At 43.7% G+C, this 25321-nt stretch overlaps 1 protein-coding gene across 2 annotated transcripts in view; it reads right to left on the bottom strand.

Moving 5' to 3' along the window:
• Positions 1–25321, bottom strand: part of PLXNC1 (plexin C1) — a 1076103-nt gene that overhangs the window by 37179 nt on the left and 1013603 nt on the right. For both annotated transcript variants that reach the window (XM_069629799.1, XM_069629800.1), the window contains 2 exons: positions 10896–11043; positions 6235–6375 (listed from right to left, as the gene is read on the bottom strand). In XM_069629799.1, coding sequence (XP_069485900.1) covers positions 6235–6375; positions 10896–11043 — 289 coding nt within the window. The remainder of the gene's footprint in view (positions 1–6234; positions 6376–10895; positions 11044–25321) is intronic.

Genomic DNA, 25321 nt, shown 5'->3' with positions numbered 1-25321 from the left:
TAGAATCGGACTCCGATAGCTCACCCTCCTCCTGCGCTCGAGGACGATCCTTCACCACCTGGGAGGCCGACGGGCTTTTGGTCGTCGAGCGGGCTGCTTGAGCTTGGTCGTCGACGGAAGGTGCAGAAAATAGCAACAATGAAGTGCCAGGCTGAGGGATCTGCGTATCCAGACGCTGCAGGAGCTTTTGAAGTGTATTAAGCACATCCAGAGACAAAACCGTCTGGGGGGTCAGCAACGTCGAGGATAGAGGGACCACACCCCCACTCGCACTCGTCGTCGACGTATTGGAAGGCCGTAAGCCCAAGTCCGACGGCTGCATAACCCTGTCACATTCTCCTTCCGCCGACGTCACCGACAAGGCCGTGTCTGGCTGCAGTAGGACCTCAGGGGGGACCGGGTCACAAACCTCTGGCTGCCAGGCCATAGATAGAGTCACCGTCGACGAAGGAATCCCCACCGCTGCTGCCTGAATAGTAATAGGCATCGTCAACGACACCGGGGTCGACGAGCAAGTAGCCGGCACCGAGCCTTTAGACTTCGTAGCTGATTTCGTTGCCGACTTCCTGGCTGAAGAGTCTCGACTCACGGAAGACCTAGGACGGTCCCCTGAGGAGGGTTTTGATGCCGCTTGCCTCTCCGTCTTAGAGGATGAGGAGGAGGAGGACTTTTTGTGTGATGAGGAAGACCCAGCATGCTTCCCCGTATGCTTGTCCGCAGGGCTTTTTTCGACAGGCCGCACCTTCTTCGAGGGTGGTTCCGACCTGCTCCTGGAGGCCGTGGAGCCAACTTCTGATGCCGGATAGGCACCCGCTCTGTCGTTAAGCCAGTCGACCAACCTTCTTTTCCGGTCTTTAAGGGTTTTTTGGGAGAAACCCTGGCATATCTCGCATGTATCCGCCGTGTGGTGCGGGGGGAGACAGTAGATACAATCCATGTGAGCATCACCTTCATAGACTTTTTTGAGTCCACATGTCGCACAAGGGCGAAATAAAGCTTTTCCTGACATATTTTATCCAGAATGTAACGTCGCCGAAGCGAAAATACAACCTAATTTCGACTAGCAGTAACCACGAGGATCCCACTACTTTGAAAGACGGTTGAAATCTGAGGGAGCGCGGGGGCGGGTCCTGTATTTATATCATGGCGTCCTGACGGCGCGGGCACGCATGATACAAAACGAGGTGGATAGGACGCATAAGCGTTGAAAAAGTTTTCCTACGGGAAAGGGTCTATATAATGTACCGGGGATTCCCAGCCTGACGACGGGGAATATTCTAAGCATGTGAATCCATGAAAGATCCAATGCTGGAGAAAGAGGGTCTATTGGTGGAACCCGCTACACTAAATCCAAAGATCAAGGGACTGTGTCCTGTCAATTAGGACAATCTTGCCTAAAAAAGAAAAAAAGATAAAGTTAAGAACCTTGAATGTTTGGATATTTGTAACATGGGTGTAACCCTGATGGAGACCGAGGACGGGTCTTTTAAGGAGAAGGTGGGGGTGGACATGGCGGTGGCGCAAAACTACAACATATTCGATACTAAATCAAAAGGTGCAGCTGACAAGCAGCCAAAAAAGAAACCTAAAAATAGCAAATCTTGTGTGGGCAATAAGCCTACCGGCGCTCAAGGATTCATAGAAAAATTTACTTTACTCAAAACAGCGGCCTCTCTCGCGTGTATCGCAATTGCATACAAATATCGGAATAAGTCCTCTGAGAGGTCAGTCCGGTCTTTGCTGTCCCAATCACAGACTTGCTGTATGAACCGCTTGATGCTTTAGTTCTGTTGCCTAGAGAGCAGGAAGGTGCTGCGAAGATCCATTCTGGTAGCAAAGTTAGATCACGTGAGACGGTAGCTCCTGTTAACCTCCCACCGGTCCGACAGCCGGTACAGCAGTTTGCTGGCCTCGCAAAACCTACAGTGCTAAATGATATATGAATTTGCCTCGACTATAGCGGATAAGCAAATAACATTGGAAGGCTGGAGGGAGGAGCTTCATAAATACCTGCATCGTTCTTTTTCACAAATGAATACACATGATGCTACTGCAAATCGGGGCAGGCCACGCCATGATGGGCCATTACTTGCCAATGACAGCAGTAATGGCCAAATACCATTATAGGCTGTCAGTGGCTCTGGACGGGCGCAAACAATAAACCAGCAGCCGCAGGATTCTTACCAGCTGACATTTCCAAATCAAAAACTGCCCAACTTAATTTTGCAGTGCCGTTCACACACTTATCCCAAATATGATCTCAATAGGCAATCAGAAATAAACATTTTGGCAGAAATACCGGCCCTAGAAGATGTCACATCAAGTGACCTAGACCAAATCAAATTTATCCATGACTATGACCTTTCCGTAGTCAGATTATGGACGAAATCGGCTTTTGTGAGGAACGCCTTGTGGCAGGCCCTGTCTAAACTTTATCATGTGGGTTTTCTATTAATTAATTCCTCCTCCTTTGATAATCAGCATCATCAGCATATCCCCACTTGGGGGAAACAACTTCATTCAGCTAATGATATTGAACGAAGTGACATCAAAAAACCGGATAAATAAACTGAACCAATGTTAGCTAGCGAATACTTTGCTTGCCTTGGCCTCATGGAATACCAGGGGGTTTAAGCATTTAACCAGCTCTGATAATAACCGCCTGAGGGACTATGATATTGTAGCCTTACAAGAGGTATGGCTTTATAATCTGCCGGTTTGGGATAACCACGCTGTTGCTTTAATTCCTGCCATAGCCCCGATTAGGGGCCGCCCTATGGCCGGCCTCCTGGTTGCTGTTAAAACTTCCTCAAACCTAACCTTGGAACCCTGGCCATCGCCTAATAGCCTCTTACAAATGGTAAAGATAAAAACGACCAAATGCGTTATTGCCATCATTAACGCTTATTGGAATCATGCCGGCATTACGGATGAAGCGTTTATGAACGCGCTCAAAGAATTATTGGATCTAACTACTTTGGACCGCTCTTGCGATCATGTAATATTGGTAGGCGACTTTAATATCTCATGTATTGTACAACCCCCCAAGATTCTTTCCAGCATTGCCTCGAGATGGAATTCCTTATTGCAAGGGCGGCACTTGCACATGCTAAATGGGTGTGTGCCGGGTGACTTGCCCCCTGCCCATTCGTGTCACAGAGGTAATCAGGTTGCCTTAATAGATTATGTTCATATGAACAGTGGTCTGTTTAATCTTGTTACCAAGTTTCAAATCATTGCCCAAACATCTAGTGATCACAACATCTTGGCAGCCTTTTGGACTTGGTCTAATTTACATAAAACTCAGAATCCATCCTTAGCTACAGGGTTGGTACTAAGCAGTGCTAAGAATAGACTGCATTGGACTCCTGTCGCCTTGGAGGTTTTTAGTAAAAAACGAATTCAATCATGCAATACATCCCTCTTGTGGGCCACGGGCAGTGGTTGTTCATATGTGGATATTATGCTGATCTTTAAAGTCGAGAGAAAACCTTCTACCAAATCTACAAAAATTAATTTACATGTTTATGACCTGGATTTGGCTGCTAGGATAGCGATCTATCGGCCTGGGAAAAGAGCTGCATGTTTGCTCTCCGGACCTGATAGGTTATCGTGGCTTATATCTTTAAAGTGCCAATATAAGAACTGGCTTAAGGTGAGGAGAGTGTTACTTTATCAACATGACGCAGAAATGATGTTAGAAGCGGTTGCCTCCAAGAGCTCTGCGAGAATCTGTACCCTTTTGAAGAAGGCTTATGGGGGCTCGCAGATGATGGCCTAGCTAAATGATGTCCCGGAGGAAGTCTGGGTCAGCAGAGCTCTATGCCATTACTCCTCTAAAAAGCTTCCCTAACTCAGAAGCCAGACCGAAGAATGACCATCTTCACTTTGACCTGGATGATAGTCTACATTTCATCGCAAAGCTGACGACTTCTAGAGCCCGGGCCCCAACGGGCTATCGAATCATATGATCAAGCAACATCCAATGGTCTGGGCTAACATCCTTCTGATCATTTTTGCTCAGGACTGGAGTGATGGCCTCATCTTGGAGGAAATCGATCGTAATACCAATCCATAAGAGGGGGGAACGAGCCAGCCCATCCAACTATAAGCCGATAGCTCTTTTGTATATTCCGATCAAGCTTTTTGCTAGGTTCCTGCTTAGAGATCTAAATCATTGGCTGGACCTTTCTCATTTACGGGACCCTAACCAGACCGGTTTCATGCCTGGCCTTGGTACTGCTATAAATGTGCATGTCTTGCAATTGATTAAATCTCAGAAATTGCACAAACAGCAGCCAGTTTATTTGGGCTTTATTGATTTTCAGGCCGCTTTTGATTCGGTCGGTAGGGGTCTGTTAATGAATAAACTGAGGAAGGCTGCCTGCCCGGATTATCTTCTTTACTGGGTTAACGAGCTTCACTCCCAGACCATAATCCAAATCAGGCTAACTCTTGATGGAAATCTATGTGAACCCATTGACACTTTCAGGGGGCTTAAGCAGGGCTGCCTCTTGGCTTGTACATTGTTTAACTTCTTTGTATCCAATATGCCCCATGCTTTTGCTAATATTATCTCGGATTTGCCCAGGTAGGGAGGGAACACGAAGCCCTGATTGTTTTATGCCGATGACCTTGTGTTGTTGGCTAATACCCCCGGGGGCTTGCGTGCCCTCTTTTCCTAGCTTGGGAGTTACATTGAGGCGAACCTATTGACGATCAATCAGTCTAAATGTAAGATTATGGTGTGGGAAGTTGCCCGAAGAAGGACCCGGAAGGCAGTCTCTTGGCTCCTGCAAGATAAGAAGCTTGAGGTGGTCTTAGAATACAAGTACTTGGACCTCATCATGAGTAGCCACCTTAGGGATCTATCCTATCATTTTGATCTTGATCTTAAGCTGAAGACAGACATAGCCCAGGCCTGCATTATTCAGGGGAAATAGAGCAAATCCTCACTCCTGCCTGCTATTACCTTTTTTAAACAAAAGGTAACCCCTATTCTCACCTATGGTGCCGAGATAAGACACTGCCTGGTCGAGTCCTTATGGCAGAAACTCGAAGCCCGATTCTGGAGGGCCATCCTGGGTTTGCCGCAGGTTTTTTCTATGTGCCTTATTCGGCATGAATTAGGAATGGTCTCCCTGTATGCCGTGCATTGCTGGAAGATAGTCTCTCTCTATAGGAAGTATTTAATGGTGCTGAACCCTAATACTATTATGTCAGTATTGGCTAAATATGTGTTATCTCCTGAACATGCTAAGATTATGGCCTGGAGAAAAAGTGCAAAGATCATCTTGGAATCCATAAGGATATCACAGAGTATCCTGATTAACAACCCAACCAGAGCTAAAATGAAACTTTGGTTGTATGATTGGACCAAAACAAGAGAAACATGTCTGCAACTTAGGTTGTTTAAGGTTCAACGGTATAGCATTAAAAAACGATATTCCGTCGAACAGTATATCCACAAGTTTCCAGACCCTAAACGTAGATCTTTTTTTATGAGGCTGAGGTTGAATTTGTGGTATATCAAGGAAATTATGTTCAGGCGGAAACTTAGCGATGATAATTGTTGTCGGTTTTGTTCTGTTACCCAAATAGAAACACTAAAGCACCTGATTGTGGAATGTCCGGCTCTACTACCTTTGAGAGTGAGACTCTTTCAGTATATGTTCACTGAGTATTTGATAATGGACCCTAATATGCTACGGGAAATCCTTTACAATAGCCACAAATTAAGAATGAATGTAGCGATGATAACATTTATGAAGTCTTTGAACTTGCTGGAACAGGCTAAGTGATGTGCTATATGATTTTAATGTTATCTAAATTGGACGACATAAGTTTTTGATGACAATTCTTTGAAGAGCAGCTAAAGTTGAGATATTTCTAATGTGACTTGAAAATAGACTATGCAAACATCATATGCAATATGAATTAACATTCCATTACTTTGGACCGTTTTTGATCGGATTGTATATTTAGGTGCTTTATTATTTACACTTTTGTATATATGTATTTGTTGTTAGTGAGATGAATTGAGAAGATCCAATAATAAGAATACTGTAAATTTGTAAATAACATTGTAACAAACATTGTAACTGTGAAAAGAAGTTTTATTGTATGAATTTGCAATTTGAAAATTTTGAAACTTTGAAAGGCTGTTTTTTCAGCTAAAACAAACTACCCATGGATACAGCATCATCTGGAACTCGCCGGTATTGCCCAACGTACCTTTGATTCCTTGGCTAGGAAGGCTTCCATCTCTGCGGGGGAGAGAGAAGGTGCGTCCTGCACATTCTTGTAATACTCTTCCACCTGGCGCTTGTACCGGGCCATGTCTTTCGCGTACAAAAGCTTATTTGTTGGGGATTCCTGCATGAAAAAAATAATCAAATGAAACTTTCAAGGTCTGAAATCTCTCATTTCTCGTAGCATTTCATAATTCCCCACAACAGAAGTTTCAAAATTCCCACCATGTATGAAAGCACCACAACCAATACATGGGCCCCCGGGGTCTTACTTAAGCGGTCATTCCTGCAGACAATACCAGCAGTTATTGTGGCGGAAGCCCGGTTTATCAACTCAGTCGAAGGCGATGGTGGTTAAGGAGGGTTCAGGGTCCATAACCTCGGTTTCCCCGTGGCATTAGTGGGGGCTGTGACACACGTGTCCCCGTAGTTTTCACTACACCCACCAAATGAAAGAGAAACAGAGGTTTAAAACGGAAGTCAAACCCTTCAATAACGGCCGCCCTATTACAAACACCAGAACTTCTGTCTGTGGCAGCAGGAAGTTCACTTTTCATATTAGACAAAACACTGCCTAAATTCTGCCTCCATTCTGTGGACAGGCTGATTCACGAAAGTAAACCTGCCAGTGGCAAGTGATTTAGTGTGGGCAGATCCGCGTTTCTGAATCTTCCCACCTCTCCAGTGTGGGAGGGAGTCTGCCACTAAAAGGTCTGCCACACCAGACAGAGCTTCCCGACTCCTTCCGGATGCCCTTTGACCTGCATCAGCTCTGCACCTCTCTCCACTTTCCTTTGCTGCCTTGTCACGGGCCAGGTGGAGGGGAATGCCCTTTGACCTGCATCAGCTCTGCACGTCTCTCCACTTTCCTTTGCTGCCCTGTCACGGGCCAGGTGGAGAGGAATGCCCTTTGACCTGCATCAGCTCTGCACCTCTCTCCACTTTCCTTTGCTGCCCTGTCACGGGACAGGTGGAGGGGAATGCCCTTTGACCTGCATCAGCTCTGCACCTCTCTCCACTTTCCTTTGCTGCCCTTTCACGGGCCAGGTGGAGGGGAATGCCCTTTGACCTGCATCAGCTCTGCACATCTCTCCACTTTCCTTTCCTGCCCTGTCACAGGCCAGGTGGAGGGGAATGCCCTTTGACCTGCATCAGCTCTGCACCTCTCTCCACTTTCCTTTCCTGCCCTCTGCACCTCTCTCCACTTTCCTTTGCTGCCCTGTCACGGGCCAGGTGGAGGGGAATGCCCTTTGACCTCCATCAGCTCTGCACCTCTCTCCACTTTCCTTTGCTGCCCTGTCACGGGTCAGGTGGAGGGGAATGCCCTTTGACCTGCATCAGCTCTGCACCTCTCTCCACTTTCCTTTGCTGCCCTTTCACGGGCCAGGTGGAGGGGAATGCCCTTTGACCTGCATCAGCTCTGCACCTCTCTCCACTTTCCTTTCCTGCCCTGTCACGGGCCAGGTGGAGGGGAATGCCCTTTGACCTGCATCAGCTCTGCACCTCTCTCCACTTTCCTTTGCTGCCCTGTCACGGGCCAGGTGGAGGGGAATGCCCTTTGACCTGCATCAGCTCTGCACCTCTCTCCACTTTCCTTTGCTGCCCTTTCACGGGCCAGGTGGAGGGGAATGCCCTTTGACCTGCATCAGCTCTGCACATCTCTCCACTTTCCTTTCCTGCCCTGTCACAGGCCAGGTGGAGGGGAATGCCCTTTGACCTGCATCAGCTCTGCACCTCTCTCCACTTTCCTTTCCTGCCCTCTGCACCTCTCTCCACTTTCCTTTGCTGCCCTGTCACGGGCCAGGTGGAGGGGAATGCCCTTTGACCTGCATCAGCTCTGCACCTCTCTCCACTTTCCTTTGCTGCCCTGTCACGGGCCAGGTGGAGGGGAATGCCCTTTGACCTGCATCAGCTCTGCACCTCTCTCCACTTTCCTTTGCTGCCCTTTCACGGGCCAGGTGGAGGGGAATGCCCTTTGACCTGCATCAGCTCTGCACCTCTCTCCACTTTCCTTTCCTGCCCTGTCACGGGCCAGGTGGAGGGGAATGCCCTTTGACTTGCATCAGCTCTGCACCTCTCTCAACTTTCCTTTGCTGCCCTGTCACGGGCCAGGTGGAGGGGAATGCCCTTTGACCTGCATCAGCTCTGCACCTCTCTCCACTTTCCTTTGCTGCCCTGTCACGGGCCAGGTGGAGGGGAATGCCCTTTGACCTGCATCAGCTCTGCACCTCTCTCCACTTTCCTTTGCAGCCCTGTCACGGGCCAGGTGGAGGGGAATGCCCTTTGACCTGCATCAGCCTTGCACCTCTCTCCACTTTCCTTTGCTGCCCTGTCACGGGCCAGGTGGAGGGGAATGCCCTTTGACCTGCATCAGCTCTGCACCTCTCTCCACTTTCCTTTGCTGCCCTGTCACAGGCCAGGTGGAGGGGAATGCCCTTTGACCTGCATCAGCTCTGCACCTCTCTCCACTTTCCTTTGCTGCCCTGTCACAGGCCAGGTGGAGGGGAATGCCCTTTGACCTGCATCAGCTCTGCACCTCTCTCCACTTTCCTTGGCTGCCCTGTCACAGGCCAGGTGGAGGGGAATGCCCTTTGACCTGCATCAGCTCTGCACCTCTCTCCACTTTCCTTGGCTGCCCTGTCACAGGCCAGGTGGAGGGGAATGCCCTTTGACCTGCATCAGCTCTGCACCTCTCTCCACTTTCCTTGGCTGCCCTGTCACAGGCCAGGTGGAGGGGAATGCCCTTTGACCTGCATCAGCTCTGCACCTCTCTCCACTTTCCTTGGCTGCCCTGTCACAGGCCAGGTGGAGGGGAATGCCCTTTGACCTGCATCAGCTCTGCACCTCTCTCCACTTTCCTTGGCTGCCCTGTCACAGGCCAGGTGGAGGGGAATGCCCTTTGACCTGCATCAGCTCTGCACCTCTCTCCACTTTCCTTGGCTGCCCTGTCACAGGCCAGGTGGAGGGGAATGCCCTTTGACCTGCATCAGCTCTGCACCTCTCTCCACTTTCCTTGGCTGCCCTGTCACAGGCCAGGTGGAGGGGAATGCCCTTTGACCTGCATCAGCTCTGCACCTCTCTCCACTTTCCTTGGCTGCCCTGTCACAGGCCAGGTGGAGGGGAATGCCCTTTGACCTGCATCAGCTCTGCACCTCTCTCCACTTTCCTTGGCTGCCCTGTCACAGGCCAGGTGGAGGGGAATGCCCTTTGACCTGCATCAGCTCTGCACCTCTCTCCACTTTCCTTGGCTGCCCTGTCACAGGCCAGGTGGAGGGGAATGCCCTTTGACCTGCATCAGCTCTGCACCTCTCCCCACTTTCCTTGGCTGCCCTGTCACAGGCCAGGTGGAGGGGAATGCCCTTTGACCTGCATCAGCTCTGCACCTCTCCCCACTTTCCTTGGCTGCCCTGTCACAGGCCAGGTGGAGGGGAATGCCCTTTGACCTGCATCAGCTCTGCACCTCTCTCCACTTTCCTTTGCTGCCCTGTCACAGGCAGTCAGCTCTGCACCTCTCTCCACTTTCCTTTGCTGCCCTGTCACAGGCAGTCAGCTCTGCACCTCTCTCCACTTTCCTTTGCTGCCCTGTCACAGGCAGTCAGCTCTGCACCTCTCTCCACTTTCTTTTGCTGCCCTGTCACAGGCAGTCAGCTCAGCACCTCTCTCCACTTTCCTTTGCTGCCCTGTCACAGGCAGTCAGCTCTGCACCTCTCTCCACTTTCCTTTGCTGCCCTGTCACAGGCCAGGTGGAGGGGAGCGTGCAATGCTGCTAGCATTCTTTTTACATGTGCATGTTTGGCATGAGCATTTCTATTTTATTCTTACCGTTTCTACCTCTCAGAAGAGGGTAGACATGTACAAAGTGCTTTTGCACTGGCGGCCCTTCAAGGTCGGACCCTGCATTGGACCCCACATGGGTACTGCTGACTCCATTCAAACCCACTCAGGCAGCCAAAGCGTGTTGCAGGGTCCATAATGCGCTAGACACATAACTCTGCCTGGAGACTGAATGTGGGTCATTCCTCTTTCACCTTTTGCCAGCCCCTCCTTCACCTGGAAAGGCACATATGGGACTTGCCATGTGACATATGCAGGTGCAGATGTGTGGGGCGCACACCCCACATCTCCTCGCCCACAGATGCGTGTCAAAGTCTCCTTCCCATCAGTTCATACTGCAATGGGGTGGCATGCATGCCTTGCATATGGCACTCACCAGGAGAGGGGCGTTTCCCACTCCAATGCCAGCTTTCTTTCTTCCTGGGAAGTTCAAGTCTATGGCTGTGCTTACTGCTTGATGGACATCTCCTTCCAACCCACTGGGGGCACGGATATGAGAGTGATTGACCCGGCCACTGCTAAGATCCCCCCAGGTTGACTTTGTGTACATGTATGAGAACGTCTCGATGCCACATCAAGTTGTGTCCTGGCCACAAGATATTGGGAAACGCATGGAAGCAGGGCTTGGATTTTAATGAAGGGTGCAGAAGGTTCCATCCTTCTAAAACAGTGCTTTGAGCGCTTTGAAACACTTTCATGTTTATAGGCGCTATATAAATAAACAATGCATAAATAAAACAAGGCAAGGTTTTCAGACTCACCCGATGCGCACGCGCAATACGGGAGAGGTTGGAGCCAGCTGCGCCTTACCTTGCCCAGCGACTGCTCACTCAGGGAAAAGGAGTCGATGAAGGCCTGCGCAATCACAGACAGGCAGCCGTCGATGTGCGGGGTCTTCTTAATGTCGAAGACAAACTGGGGGTTCTTCAGAATGTTCACCCAGAAGCGAAGAGGCAGACTGGCAAGGGAACAAGAAAAAAGCATGCTAGGGTGAGTGCAGGGCAAAGGGCACAACTGGAGACACTGTCACTGATGCAAAACACACGAATGGGGACTCCAAGCAAAATATATCCACGGCCGCGCCTGGAAGAAACACGTGTATATAGAGCAACTAAGAGGCCGGGATATGGATCTTGTTTAGGTGGAGAGCAAGACTACACAGTGTTTAACACAGCCTATTATAAGCATAACCAAGCGAACACATAACTTGGCTTGAGGTGAAAGAATTCAATTCACATCCATAGTGCATTAGAAAAAATATATTTATTAATTCATTAAAATATACCATAAGAGTTAAAAAATCTCATAATGTATCGAAAATTGGAAACAATAAAAAACAATTCAGAAAAAATATATGACAAGGAAACTGCTAATAATTCAGTTTCCCCACTTACAATGTGCAACAAAACCAGACTCACTCATATCACCAAAATACTCCATCCATACTACACTCATGCATACCTAAAATGCATACCTAAAAAACAATGGTGATCACAGAAATACACAAAAGTGTGCATAAACACAAACCACAAATTAATTGCATAAAAAAGTTATGGCACCATTCACAAAATCTAGTCAATAGTAAACATGATACTGCTAGAAATAAAGTTTCTCAAAAATTCGAAAACTTAATGGGTCAAGTTAATTGACAATCAAAACATGAATCAACGGGCGAATCAAAAAACCGACATGTTTCTTTCCATCTTCATTATTAAATCAATGGTGTGTAAATTCATCAGGGAAAACGAAAGCCTGAAGTCTTCAGGATAGAATGGTACAGGATTGTTACAAAACACTGTATGGCTGTCTTGGCATGCCACCTAAACAAGAAAACAGAAATAACTAATCTCATACTAAATAAATTCAAAAAATCAGTATAGTTCTGTGACGCTCTATTAATGGGCGTGATTACAGGTCACGAGACCTGAAGCGAAAGGGTTCACCTAAATAGGGTCACAAACAAAAATTAATGGACCGCTAGGGTTTAGGAATTCAATTAATCAAATTATGGCCCGGTGTACTGTGTGAGAGAGTAAAAAGAAAGAAATACCTCTGTCATGGTATCAGGATGTCACTCAGTGTGGTATATAATTGCACCGATCGTGAGAGATCACTACAGGTATAGTGATGAGAGACTTAGGATAAAAAACGATCATCGCGCTCTCATTCCAATATGAGTAAGTGGACAGATGCAGCTGGCACTGAACCAGCAATGCAATGCAAAAGCTAGTATAGAACTGATATTTTAGTCTTATAGATCGAGGGCGGGGTCATTATCCTGCGATAATGACCAACCGTCAAGTTAGGGCCTCGAGGCGAAGCACGGGCAATAGGTCAAGACAGGGTCATTATCCCAAGCAACAGTGACCTCTCCCAAGATCTATAATGATTTTAGCACGTAGTGCTGGTAGCATTACATGTTTTGCTGGTGAAGCAAAAACGTTAGTTTAATAGTGAGTAAAGTAAATAGGAAAACTGAGTTAGTCAATTAAATGTGATTTTAGGCATTGACCATTTAAAAAAATTAACAATAAGTCATGAATAAACCCCTTTTTGAGTGTGTATTCTAACAGTTTCCATTTTCATGAAAGACGTATTTTTCTGACTGGAATCCAGTTGTAAGCAATTCCACATATATATTTGTTTATATTGCGCAAAAATATTCGAAACCTCACATTTCTAATAAAAACTGTTCTGAGCACAGCCTCCACATCCTTTGGCCATTTATCTGATAGAGGACATTAGAGCAGGAGTTTCCCGTGGAGGTACTGCAGCCTCTACAGCAATGTAAAGTAACATGCAGGTAGCGCATAAGCAAGAATTATATTCCTAAATTAAGTATTTTATTTGCAAAGTTGATTTAACTGGATTAGGCGTCATGTGAAAGTCGACGCTTTACCTATAAGACGGTGAGCGCATACTCCCATGTTTTAGCTTTTTTTCTGGCGTGTTAAGTAGCATCCTGCTGTGAAAAATAGGTCCTCTCGGAGAGCAAGTAACTTCTTGAGAGAAAGCTTGCCTGGAAATCACACTGTGGTTTCCTTGTCTGCGTTTGAAGTTAGAATGCTCATAATGGAGTCAATACCAGTAGTTATTGACTGCACTCCGAACATTCTGATTAACTGAGAGGAGGTCAATAACGATCTCTGTGTGCTTTTGTTCGAGGACTCAGAGACAAATTGATTCTCTAGATGGCAGGGTCAATAGAGAAGCCCACAGATTGGCTTCAAAGGAATCTGAACTGCCCTTGTCTGTTAGTTACAGCCCCACTGGTTGTTCCGGAAGGATAGTGTCCACTAAGGGCCAAATTCACGGAAAAGTGTGCATTTCTCCCACAATTGCTGCGCGCCGAGAACTACACTGTGTGCTCCGCATGGTCATAGAATTTACAGCACAAAGTAACCGTATTTGCAAGTAGCGCTCAGAACGCACCCGACACCCCCAGGCAAAGCCTAAACAGCCTGAACAGCTACCTCTGCATGCTCCCCTTAGGCGCAAATACATGCGCTCTTCAAACAGTGCGTGGGGTCCCCTACAAGCAGACCTTTATCTCGGGGAACCTGCGCAGGGTAACCTGTAACTGTTGCCGGCAACCCGACAACATGCGTATGATATTTCTTAACTAATCTGCGTGCAAACCCCCTTGAACCGTTCCTGCACCCGCTACACTGCATACGCGCACCCCTAAGTTAGATCGGAAACCCTGTTTCGTACACGCACCCCTAAATCCGACATGCAAACCCACCGCTGCGCTGCGATTCCTATTTGCAAGTTTCCTTTTATTTTGTAATTAGTATGCAATATTGAGAAGTCGCTTGATTGCACCGACTTTACGTAAGGCAAATGTAACCCTTTATAGGGATCTTGTAATTTTTCTGATTAAGCAGGTGTGAATGTAAAATAAATGGTATCTGGCAGGCTTGTCTTGGAATCTTGTCTTGCAATCATTTGGTAGTGCTTCAGTCAGAATGGAAGACATTGTTGTGTGTGAGCCCTTTTGTGCCCGTATTCGCCTTCCCCACCCACAAGCGATATGGTTTGCGCTAATTTAAGCATTTTAAAACAAAGCTTTTCCCAACATATTGAAGTTAAGTGCCTCCTAAAGCACAGCTTAGACCTTTGTCAAAGAGAGGATGGTTCTTTTCAAGGCCCAGTTTCTAAAGCATAAGAACACAGCACGGGTAGATTCCTAGTTTGAGCGCCTAGCCATGCCACATTTTTTATACAAAGGGCTATTTGATTTGTGTGTGTTTTTGTGATGCTTAGATACCTCGATGGTTTAATGCATATGCTAAAACAATGTGTGCAACCTTGCGGAAAAAGATTCAAATTACATGGACCAGCTCAGCCCTTCATAACTCTAACATGATAAAATGAGCCCAAGTGGCAGCGCACTATTAGCACGTTATTAACAGCAGTAAAGGCGGCACAACTATAAACAGGTACGACATAAAGAAGTGGATATACTTAGTTTATAATACATGGCAGTCTGCAATATTCCCATAACAGCCTGGAAATAATGTCCTTATAATACATGGCAGTCTGCAATATTCCCATAACAGCCTGTAAATGATGTCCTTATAATGTATGGCAGCCTGCAATATCTGTATAAAAGCCTGTAAATAATGTCCTTACAATACATGGTAGCCTACAATATCTGTATAAGAGCCTGTAAATGATGTCCTTATAATGTATGGCAGCCTGCAATATCTGTATAAAAGCCTGTAAATAATGTCCTTACAATACATGGTAGCCTACAATATCTGTATAAGAGCCTGTAAATGATGTCCTTATAATGTATGGCAGCCTGCAATATCTGTATAAAAGCCTGTAAATAATGTCCTTACAATACATGGTAGCCTACAATATCTGTATAAGAGCCTGTAAATGATGTCCTTATAATGTATGGCAGCCTGCAATATCTGTATAAAAGCCTGTAAATAATGTCCTTACAATACATGGTAGCCTACAATATCTGTATAAAAGCCCTGAAATAATGTTCTTATAATACATGGTAGCCTGAAATAGCTGTATAAAAGCCTGTAAATGATGTCCTTATAATGCATGGCAGTCTGCAATATCTGTATACAAGCCTGTAAATAATTTTCTTAAAATACATGGCAGCCTGCAATATCTGTATAAAAGCCTGTAAATAATGTCCTTATAATACATGGCAGCCGACAAAATCTGTGTAAAAGCCTGTAAATAATGTCCTTATAATACATGACAGCCTGCAAAATCTGAATAAAAGCCTGTAAATAATGTGCTTGCAATACATGGCAGACTGTAATATCTGTATAAAAGCCTGTAAAATCTGTATAACAGCCTGTAAATAATGTCCTTATAATACATGGCAGCCTGCAATTTCTGTATAAAAGTCTGTAAATAATGTCCTTATAATACATGGTAGCCTGAAATATCTGTATAAAAGCCTGGAAATAAATGTTTTTCTACTGCTCAGGCCAGTACAGAGTCTTTCTACAGGCCAGTTCTGACATCACAACTGTCCTGTAATAAGAACATGATATCAGAACTGGTCTTTAATCACTTACTTCAGATATGACATCACAATGCCTCCTGCTTGAGCCAGCAGAGAGAATTCCAGCTGTCGCTGCAGCATTAAATCAGAGCAGTGAAAAGCTTTTCACATACCTTGCTTGCAGAGTAGTTTCCTGTGACACATTGCAGCAAGTAATTGCCAAGGAACTGTTTTTGGTAGAATGTTTAATTCATGCACAGCTGGAGTTCAACTCATGTGAGCAAGAATCTTTGTTATTACTGTTTTTACAGCACAAAATTAACGTTTTATCATCATATTTTATGAAACTGCTTAAACTATTTTTCTGTAACACATTCAGAACTGAATTTTTGGTTTTTTTGAATACAAACAGAATCTATACTGATTATATGGACCAGCAAATGGAAGATCTCCATTATATTACGCAAGAGATGAGGAAAGAAGGGGAATGGCAGTAAGTCCACATGTATTATGAGGGGTAAAATACTGCCTACCATGCATAAAAGGATATTGCAAGTCACCTTGGAGTTCTGTGACTTCACAAAGGAACTCAGCCTTTAGCATCGTTCCTCTATTTTGTTACAAAACTCCCCAGTGATTTGAAATATCCTTATAATGCACGGTAGTGGCTACATTATCCCATATATTACAGGCTAGCTGTGACATCACAACGGATCTGTAATAAGAAAATGAGATCAGTGCCGGTCTGTAATCAGTTATTAAGTTTCTGTTGTGATGTCACAATGCCTACAGCTTGAGCCATCAGAGTGTAGAATGCCAGCTTCCACTGCAGCACTTAATTAAAGCCCTGACTAGCTTTGCAAATTCCTTTATTTTAAAATAAATTTCTGTGACACTTTACAGCCATTAACTGATGAAGACCTGTTTATGGCAAAAGGTTTTCTTTGTGCGCAAGAATCTCCATGCTATCGCTTATTTTGAAGCACAAAACAATAACGTGTTCAAAGGCATTTTTTATTAAACTACTTCAACTAATTTTCTGCAACACACGAGAAGCTGCATATCCAGATGTTTGTATTCCAGATTCTTAATTGCTTATATGTATCAGCAACCCGAAGAGCTCTTTACATTACAATGAGCAAGAGGCCAGGCAGTAAAGGGAATGATCGTGTGTGGCCATGTATTATAAGACATACAATACCCCCAACCATATATAGAAAGGGTATTGCAAGTCACCTCTGAGTTCCGTGACCTCATAAATTAACTCGCCCTTTGACCTCTAGTTGGCCAAAGAACTCAGAGAATTGCAAAATCCTTATGACGTATGGTAGAGGGGGTACTTTATGCCAAATATAAACTCAACTCCTGGTGCGTTTTTCTGATGAAGATGCGCCATGAGACACAGGTCTGAGATCCTTCCTGTGTTGTGGGTAATGCACTTTATGAAAAGATCATTTCTGCCACTCTTCTGCTCCTCTTGTTAGTCCCCAACGGCTTTCCAACGGCCCACGCCTGTGTGAATCCTTTTAACACAGGAACTGCATTTCAGAAACAAGTAACACTCAGCACTTCAGTATAAAAAAGGAAATGCTTACTCAGAAGATTTTCTTATTTCACCTTGAGATGGTGAAGCCGGAAATACCACACGCAGAGCTGTTGAGAAACTTTCTCGTGGTCCTGATTACTATCTTGGCTCACCTATTGGTAACACAGCTGAGCGCCAAGGCTGATATCGAGGATGTGTTTAAATGCGTATTCAAACACATCCTGGATATCAATTTCCTCTAATTCTGTAGATGGCAAGCGTCATGGCCACCTATCCACAGAATGTAGGGCTTTCTTCCTATAATAACATAGTCCTGAATAGCATCATTCTAGTATTTGTGTTGTACTTTGCGCTTGGCACTGCATGGGACACGCAGAGTGCTACGAGTAGTTTACCGGGAGAGGCAGATGCAAAACCGGTGGTGGGTGCTATTGGGTGCAGACACGAAGTACCCAGTTCCTCTGCGTTGATATGCTTCTATTGGGTTGATATAGTCATTTGAGAGTAGGTTATCCTGAAAGGAGAGCCCAAGGAAAGAAAAGTGTAAAGAATGCTTAGTGCAGTGTTGCTCGCTAATGTGGCAGAGTGCGATCGAGCTGAAGAGAGGAGCGTAAGCCATAGCCTTGTAGTATTCTTTGGTTTTCACTAGAGCTGTGATTACCATCAATAGTGTTGTTAGAGTGTGGTGTAAGGTGGAAGAGTGAGGTTGGTTATTTATCGGTTAAAGCGGAGAGAGATAAGGCACTAGTAATTGGGGATCACTGCACTAGATTTGTTGAATCTTAAGAGAAACTCTGCTGCCTGTGACTGAGTTCTTGTGAGATGGTGCCCTTCCATCTCGTTTCTTGGTTTAGACCGTGTGTGTCTTTAACCTGTTTCAAAATGGCGCTAATTTCCTTCATTTTAAGGCGTTCTCTGATCTTGCGATAATTTGAAACAGTCCAGTTCTTTTTCTTTAAAGAAACCCGAAATAAGGTCATTTTTGGGTTCTCTTTTGGTTGTGTAGCGTCTGTAAAAAATCATTCTCTGTTATTGTTTCATTAAAATCTATGGATACCATCCATGTAAGGTTCATTATGATTGAATAGTCCGTGAGTTCACAGGAGTCCCAGATGTTTCTGTAGGTTTGATCAGGGATGCCATTTGGGGGTCGCCAGGGGTCACAGCTGCGACCTCTCAGCTCTCTCTCGCTACCCTTATGGTCTCCCTCCCTACCCCTAAAAAAGAAAAGATATACATGTTTTTAAATGTAAGCTGCTGGGCTGTGGCCAGAGCCATGTGGCTGTTTGTTTCTGGAGTGACTGGCTTTCTTGTTTAGGCCTCTTAAAAAAACAGGGTGTTCCACAAGTGTAACACTTTGAGAAGTGACCCGGTTTGCTTCATTCTCACACGCGGTGCTGTACTGTGATGTTGGGTATTCATGGAATGAAAGACGGCTTGTACTATCAAAGTGCTCATAAGTGGGAAAGACAGCTGAAGAGGAGGAAGGGAACTGCTATTGATCCTCCACAGAGTTGAATGATGTGTTTACTTGCATCATATGGAGACTCTTGATGTTTAGTTCATGAGGGCATTCAATGTGGTACTAATCAGGTAAATTGCTCTGAAAATGGTCATTTGTGTAGTTTCGACTCTTGGATGTCTGCAGGTTGCAACTAACTACTGTGACAAACTCATAAATAACATGGAGAATGGAACACTGTCTGCAGTGTCTGTCACCAGTTAACAGATTGATGGGTGTTTGGGTCATCTACGCTACAAGTATTGTCAGCTGCTTATATCTGATGAGTAGATGATAATTATGTACAGTGTTCAGCACTATCCGACGTGGAATTACACGTCTCTACGGGTGAGAATGACACAGCAGAGCTATGGAAGAATTTTGACTTGCAATGTTAACCTGGGAATGAAAAGAGACCTGAGTTTATGTGTATGGAGGGAACATGAGAAATAAATTATAGCAGATTTTACCAGACTACTATGGGATTTCTTCTTGGAAGGGTTATTTCAATTCATGCTTTACTGATGTGGTGAATCTCTAGTAGAAGGTTAAACTTAGAACAAAGGAGTGATATTGAGGTACTGTATTAGGATTGTGACAATTTGTATGTGAAGAAGGAGAACGCATACCATGGAGTTCCATTGAAAATATCGTGATGGGAATGGGGTTGGAAGGAACAATATGAACTGCAGCCAAGTGCACGACTATATATATGCGTGACAAAGAGGCCTGTGATGATTATGATTTTTGGAGAAGGAGGAGACGTCCTTGGAGTTTACCTCCCTGTTGCCAAGGACGAGATACCTCGTCCTTGGCACTTAAGGGGTTAATGAAAGAGAAAACGTTAGAAGGCATTGAATGGCGAAATACCAAAATCACCAAAAAAGGCCTTGGCAGGGGGGGGGGGACCCATGGCAGTTAATATTACTCTTTACAGAAGGGAATGCACGTGCTATTAATGTCTAACTGTTTTGGTGAAGTTCTTATTTTTGTCTAATAGTAGGATATTAGGTTGGGGATTGATACATGAATATATTGGGGTGGTAGGGTATTTTTCATTAGACGGGGAAGGAGAGGCATGGGAAAATGGCAGTTTATAATATGTTGTTTAGTGGTAGAGATAAATATAGCTAGGTGTGTGATGATATAGATAACTAGGGTTAGGGATGGATGGATATGGTAATTATAAGGAAAAATACCAGATCTAATATAGTACATACAATGTTTAAAGCTTCAATAGGTTTATGATATAATTGTAGATAGAATATTGCAAATTATAGTTTTTTTTATTGGAGTACTGTGTATGCACCGAGACCATATTTTCAGGAAGAATGGCTGTTATATCACTAAGGTGCAAATATGTATTTTAATCTGGATGGGATATAACTTTATGTGGATATATTGGGTAAATGGTGGTTGAATTTGTTGCTGAAGATAATGATTGAATTTTTAGTTATGCTGGAAATGAATTGATGGGGCTTAGAGGGAAGGGGAGTTGGATGTTATGGCTGATGTTTGGGGAAAAATACTGATGGTAAACAAGTGTACTTAGTAGGGCACAGATCTACTGCTAGGTATAGTTTGGAACAATGTGTTCATTGTTTATATATTTATGCTCACTTATGGTCTGATGTTTATCGGATTTTGTATGGCGTAAGATATTACTCTAAGTTATTGTATGTTTGTTTGGATGATGGTGTGTGTTGTTGTCTGTCTTTTGTTTTGTTTTCTTTCCTCCCACTTTCGTTGCCACAATGTTAGCTAGCTTAATAATTGTAGAATGGTGTATTTGCTGGAATTTTTGTTGTAGGCAAATTAGAAGGGTACACTGAGGTATGAAAACACTCAATTTTGTTTCGTGGAATGTGAAAGGTATTGGTTGTGCTTTTAGGTGAAGAAACGTCATGGCGAGGATTTGGAGAAATAGAGGGGATATCATTTTCCTACAGGAAACTCACTTAAATGAACAGTCTGAATGTTTTTTTTGACTAATTCTAGATATCCACAAGTAGTTTCTAATTGTTATGATTCCAAATCGAGAGGGTGAGTATTTTATTTAGAAAAGGTTTGCTGATCAAAATAGACAAAATTATGAAAGATGATGATGATCGTATATTGCTAATTGATCTATTCAGTGATGGTAAGAAGGTGACAGTAGGGACGGTATATGGTCCATGTTCGCCAGGTGTGCCGTTTTTTACTAGACTGAGTGGCCTGCTGAATGAAATGGAAGGAGAAAATATAGTTTTGGGAGGTGATTTTAATGTGGTAATGAATAGTAAAATGGATTGAAAATCAGACTGTAGCTATGGTCATGAGAGAGTCAGTGAGGAGCTTTGTGATTTTGTATCTAAGTATAAGTTCGTTGATGTATGGTAGGAAATGCATCTCGGGGAGGCAGAATACTCCTTCTATTCCCCAGTCCAGAATTCATATTCAAGGATTGATTATTGTCTTATTAGTGATAGACTGGTTAGTCAGACGATAAGTTCAAGTATTAAGGAGAGAGGAATCTCAGACCATGCACTGATTGATGTGCAACTTGATATGAGAGGTATGAAGGAGAAATCTAAAAGATGGGGGTTACAGACGAGTGTACTCAAGGATTCATCGGTACCTACAGGATTAGAGACCTTTGTTAAGAATTTCTTGATGAAAATGAAGGCTCGGCCGATATTACATTTGTTTGGGATTGTTTTAAAGCAGTGTTAAGAAGAGAGCTGATAAGTAGGTTGGCACATGTTAAAAGGGAACATTTGGAGATTATAAAAAAAATGGAGGAGGATGTTATGGAATTGCAGAAGACCAGTGCAAGGGTTGATACAGAAGAAGTTGGAGGGAGAGATGAAGAATCATGTGCATACAATGGCAGAAAAGGGAATGTTTTATACTAAGCAAAAGCTCTGGGAGTATGGTGATAAGAAGGGGAAAATGTTGGCCAATAGACTTAAAGATCTAGCTACTGAAACGTGTGTTACTTCTATCCAAACTGACAAAGGAGATACCTTGTTTAGGAATGTAGACATTTGTGAGTATTTCCAGGATTTTTATTCACACCTGTATAAGGAGGAACTTTCTCCTAGCGATGAGGATTTGAATAACTTTTTTACTAAGATTAAGATCTCAGAGTTAACAACTGAAGGGAAAATTAAATTGGAGTCAAAGATTGAGGTTACTGAAATACATAATGCAATACTACAGCGGAATGATGGGAAAACACCGGGACCGGATGGTTTGGTTTCAGAATTTTATAAAATGTTTGTGACTCAGTTATCACCAATTTTATGTGAGTTATATAATAATTTTCTGTTGAGGAAATACATAATGCAATACTACAGCGGAATTATGGGAAAACACCGGGACCGGATGGTTTGGTTTCTGAATTTTATAAAATGTTTGTGACTCAGTTATCAACAATTTTATGTGAGTTATATAATAATTTTCTGTTGACGGGGACGATGTGTGAATCAATGAAAGATGCTCTGATTATTGTGATACCTAAACCAGATAAGGATCATATAAAATGCGGAAACTATAGATTTATTTCTTTGCTAAATGTGGATCTGAAAATCTTTACTAAGGTATGGTCAAATCGACTGATGGGTTGTATAGGAGACCTAATTAATGAATCACAAGCAGGTTTTACTCTGGGTAGATTCGGGTATGATAATATAAGGACAGTGTTGGATGTTTTGAGTGCGCACAGTGGTAAGGGAACAAATGCAATTATATGTTTTTTTGATGCTGAAAAAGCCTTTGGCGGAGTTAATTGGAGGTTTCTGGAATATGCTTGCTGAAAATGGGGTTTGGTCCAACATTTATGAAAATGGTTGATTGGATTCATAAGGATATTACGGCGAAAGTGTTTGTTAATGGGCTGATTTCCAACTCCTTTCCATTGTCTAAAGGCACCAGGCAAGGATGCCCACTGTCGCTGTTCTTGTTTAATTTGGCTTTGGAACCACTAGCGGCTTATATTAGACAGTGTGGGGAAATTAAGGGAATTTCTGTTGGGAATATGGAAGTTAAGATTTTATCTTATGCAGATGATATGATGGTCCTTCTTTTAAATCTTAAGGCATGTGGAACTCTATTGAAACAAATGTTTGAGGAGGTTGGGGAATTGTCAGGACATAAGGTATATTGGGACAAAACTGAAATCTTTCCTTTGTCCAAGACATGTGATCAGAATGTTTTGAAATCCTGGAACTGCAAATGGTCCCCATATGGAGTCAAGTATCTGGCTATGCACTTAATTAGTGATCTTAATACAATTGTTCAATATAACATTGATAAAACAATAGAGAAGATTGTGAAGACTATTCAAAAATGGGAAAGGATAAATTTGAATCTGTGGGCAAAAATGAATGCGATTAAAATGGTTCTGTTACCAAAAGTGCTATACACTATACAATCAATCCCTCTACTAATTTCAAAGAAATTGTTGCAAACGGTTGATAAAGTGTTTCAATCCTTTTTGTGGGGAATAGGTAAGAGACCACGTATCCCAAGATATATCTTGCTGCGGGATGTCAAAGAGGGAGGGTTTAATAACCCGGATTTGATGAAATATTATCAAGCGTTTTTATTTTGATAATAAAAGATGTCAAAGGTCCAATTTGGTTGTAAATAGAGAGAGAGATTTGTGATCCTTATTGCTTGGATAATCTCTATACGATGGGAAAACTGTCTACAAAAAGGTTAAAATTGCAAACGATTATACCAGCTAGACAGACCTTAATGTCTTGGTTCAGAAGGAATGGTCAATGTTTTGGTTTTGGTTACGATGCATCCATTTGGCATAATGGGGTGCTACAATTAAATAATAGATGTTTGCAATGGCAGAGTTGGATACGGAGGGGTATATTGAAAATAAGAGATTTACTGGAGAGAGACAGATTACTGGACTTTGAGAAATTGCAGGATAAGTTTGATTTGGGGAGGAGGGAGCAGAGTCGATATATGCATTTGACTTTGTTAATCAGTCAAAGGGTGAGTACGGTTGATAAAGCATTCGAAGGAAGACTGGAGATTTGCAAGTTGTTGGTTGGACAAGAATACAATGTGCGTACTTGTATGCGTTTTATGCCTATGGAGTCAGAATATTTAGAAGCATGGACTAAGCTAAAGGACACTTGGTCAAATGATGTTCATATGGTCATATCAGAAGAGGAATGGAAAGATCTCAGAGTGGGTACAAATGCGGGGATGGACATGGGTCTACGTCTATTTCGACAGAAGGTTGTTGGTAGGATTTATTGGACACCAGTTAAGATGTTTAAGTTGAGATTAAGGACGGATGAGGATTGCTGGAGTTGTGGTAGTGGTAGGGGCACCCTGTTACATTTGCTTTGGGATTGCCCAAGGGTACAGGAATTTTGGAAGGAAGTCATAGATAGGATTGATTTGATTTTTGGTGTAACTATTCAGAGGTTGGCTGCTAATGTGATTTTGCTTATGCATAAAGGAAGATGTGTTGCTGTTAGAAAGCAGAATGCCTGGATTGATGTAGCTATGGTGGTAGCGATCAAGCTGATCCTTCAAATCTGGAAGACTAGGAAGAAACCTAATGTGCATGATTGGCTAGTGGAATTACAGATTTTGTCTAAATATGAAAAAATCTCCTTGAAGGACAAGGGTAGAGAAGATAATTATCTTTCTTTTTGGGGCTCATTTAATACCTTATATGACTAATAGAGGAGTAGGGAGGAGAGGGGGGAAGAGGAGGAGGGAGAGACCCCCTTTTTTCTAGTCTTCTCTTCTTTCTTCTCTTTTCCTTTCTTATCGTTTCATGTGTTGTTTTGTGTGTTTATGTGTGGAATATTGTATTTTGTATATGCTGTTTTTTCACATGGGAACTGTAATATGCTGTGGTTTTAAATGGTAAGGTCTAGTATGATTGTAGATTTAGATAAATGGTATTATACTTGTATGGACATTGGATATTGTTAGTTACAATTAATTGTATTTGTTTTATTTTGCTGAAGCCTATGTGATGGATTAACAAAGTTACGCACCATAGTGACTACCTTACTCCTAGTCCATAGTCACCTTTCCCCCATACTTTTGGGACATTCCGTCCTGTGGGACGGGAGCGGAGGACTTTTTGTAAAAAAGCATCAAATAGAAAAATGTGTCCTTCTTCTCTTTTTACGCAGGGTACTGCACGCGGCCGTTACCGCACTCTCCTTAACTCCGCCCCGCGCATCGCCCTTCAGTCCTTTTCTATCGCCAGGTCTGAGACCATTTAAGCAATAATAGAGGATACTTATAAGAGGGGACAACGTGCGGGCGTATGGAGGAAAGGGGACTATGGACTAGGAGTAAGGTAGTCACTACTAAGAGTAACTTTGTTATACTCCTACATCCCGTCCCTTTTCCTCCATACTTTTGGGAGATTACCAAGCACTCCCTACAGGATAACGGGTGGATGGAACTCCTTTTTCTGACAGAGGTTTTTGAGAACAGCTTGCCCGAACTGAGAATCAGCCCTGGAGCTCAGGTCTAAGCAGTAATGTTTCACAAAAGCTGACGGAGAAGCCCACATAGCTGCTTTGGCAATGGATTGCCAGGCAACATATTTTTGGAAGGCAACGGTAGCTGTCGTGCCCCGCACAAGATGGGCATGAATTCCCTTCAGAGGGTGAAGGCCCTGAATGGTATACGCCTCCGAGATACAGGAAGCAATCCATTGGGAGATTAATAAAGTT

This window comes from Ambystoma mexicanum, chromosome 12 (genome assembly GCF_040938575.1).
Source record: "Ambystoma mexicanum isolate Mex_15411 chromosome 12, UKY_AmexF1_1, whole genome shotgun sequence".
Classification (NCBI taxonomy): Eukaryota; Metazoa; Chordata; class Amphibia; order Caudata; family Ambystomatidae; genus Ambystoma; species Ambystoma mexicanum.
Note: the sequence above shows the minus strand (reverse complement) of the source record. Positions and strands in the feature narration are given on the sequence as shown.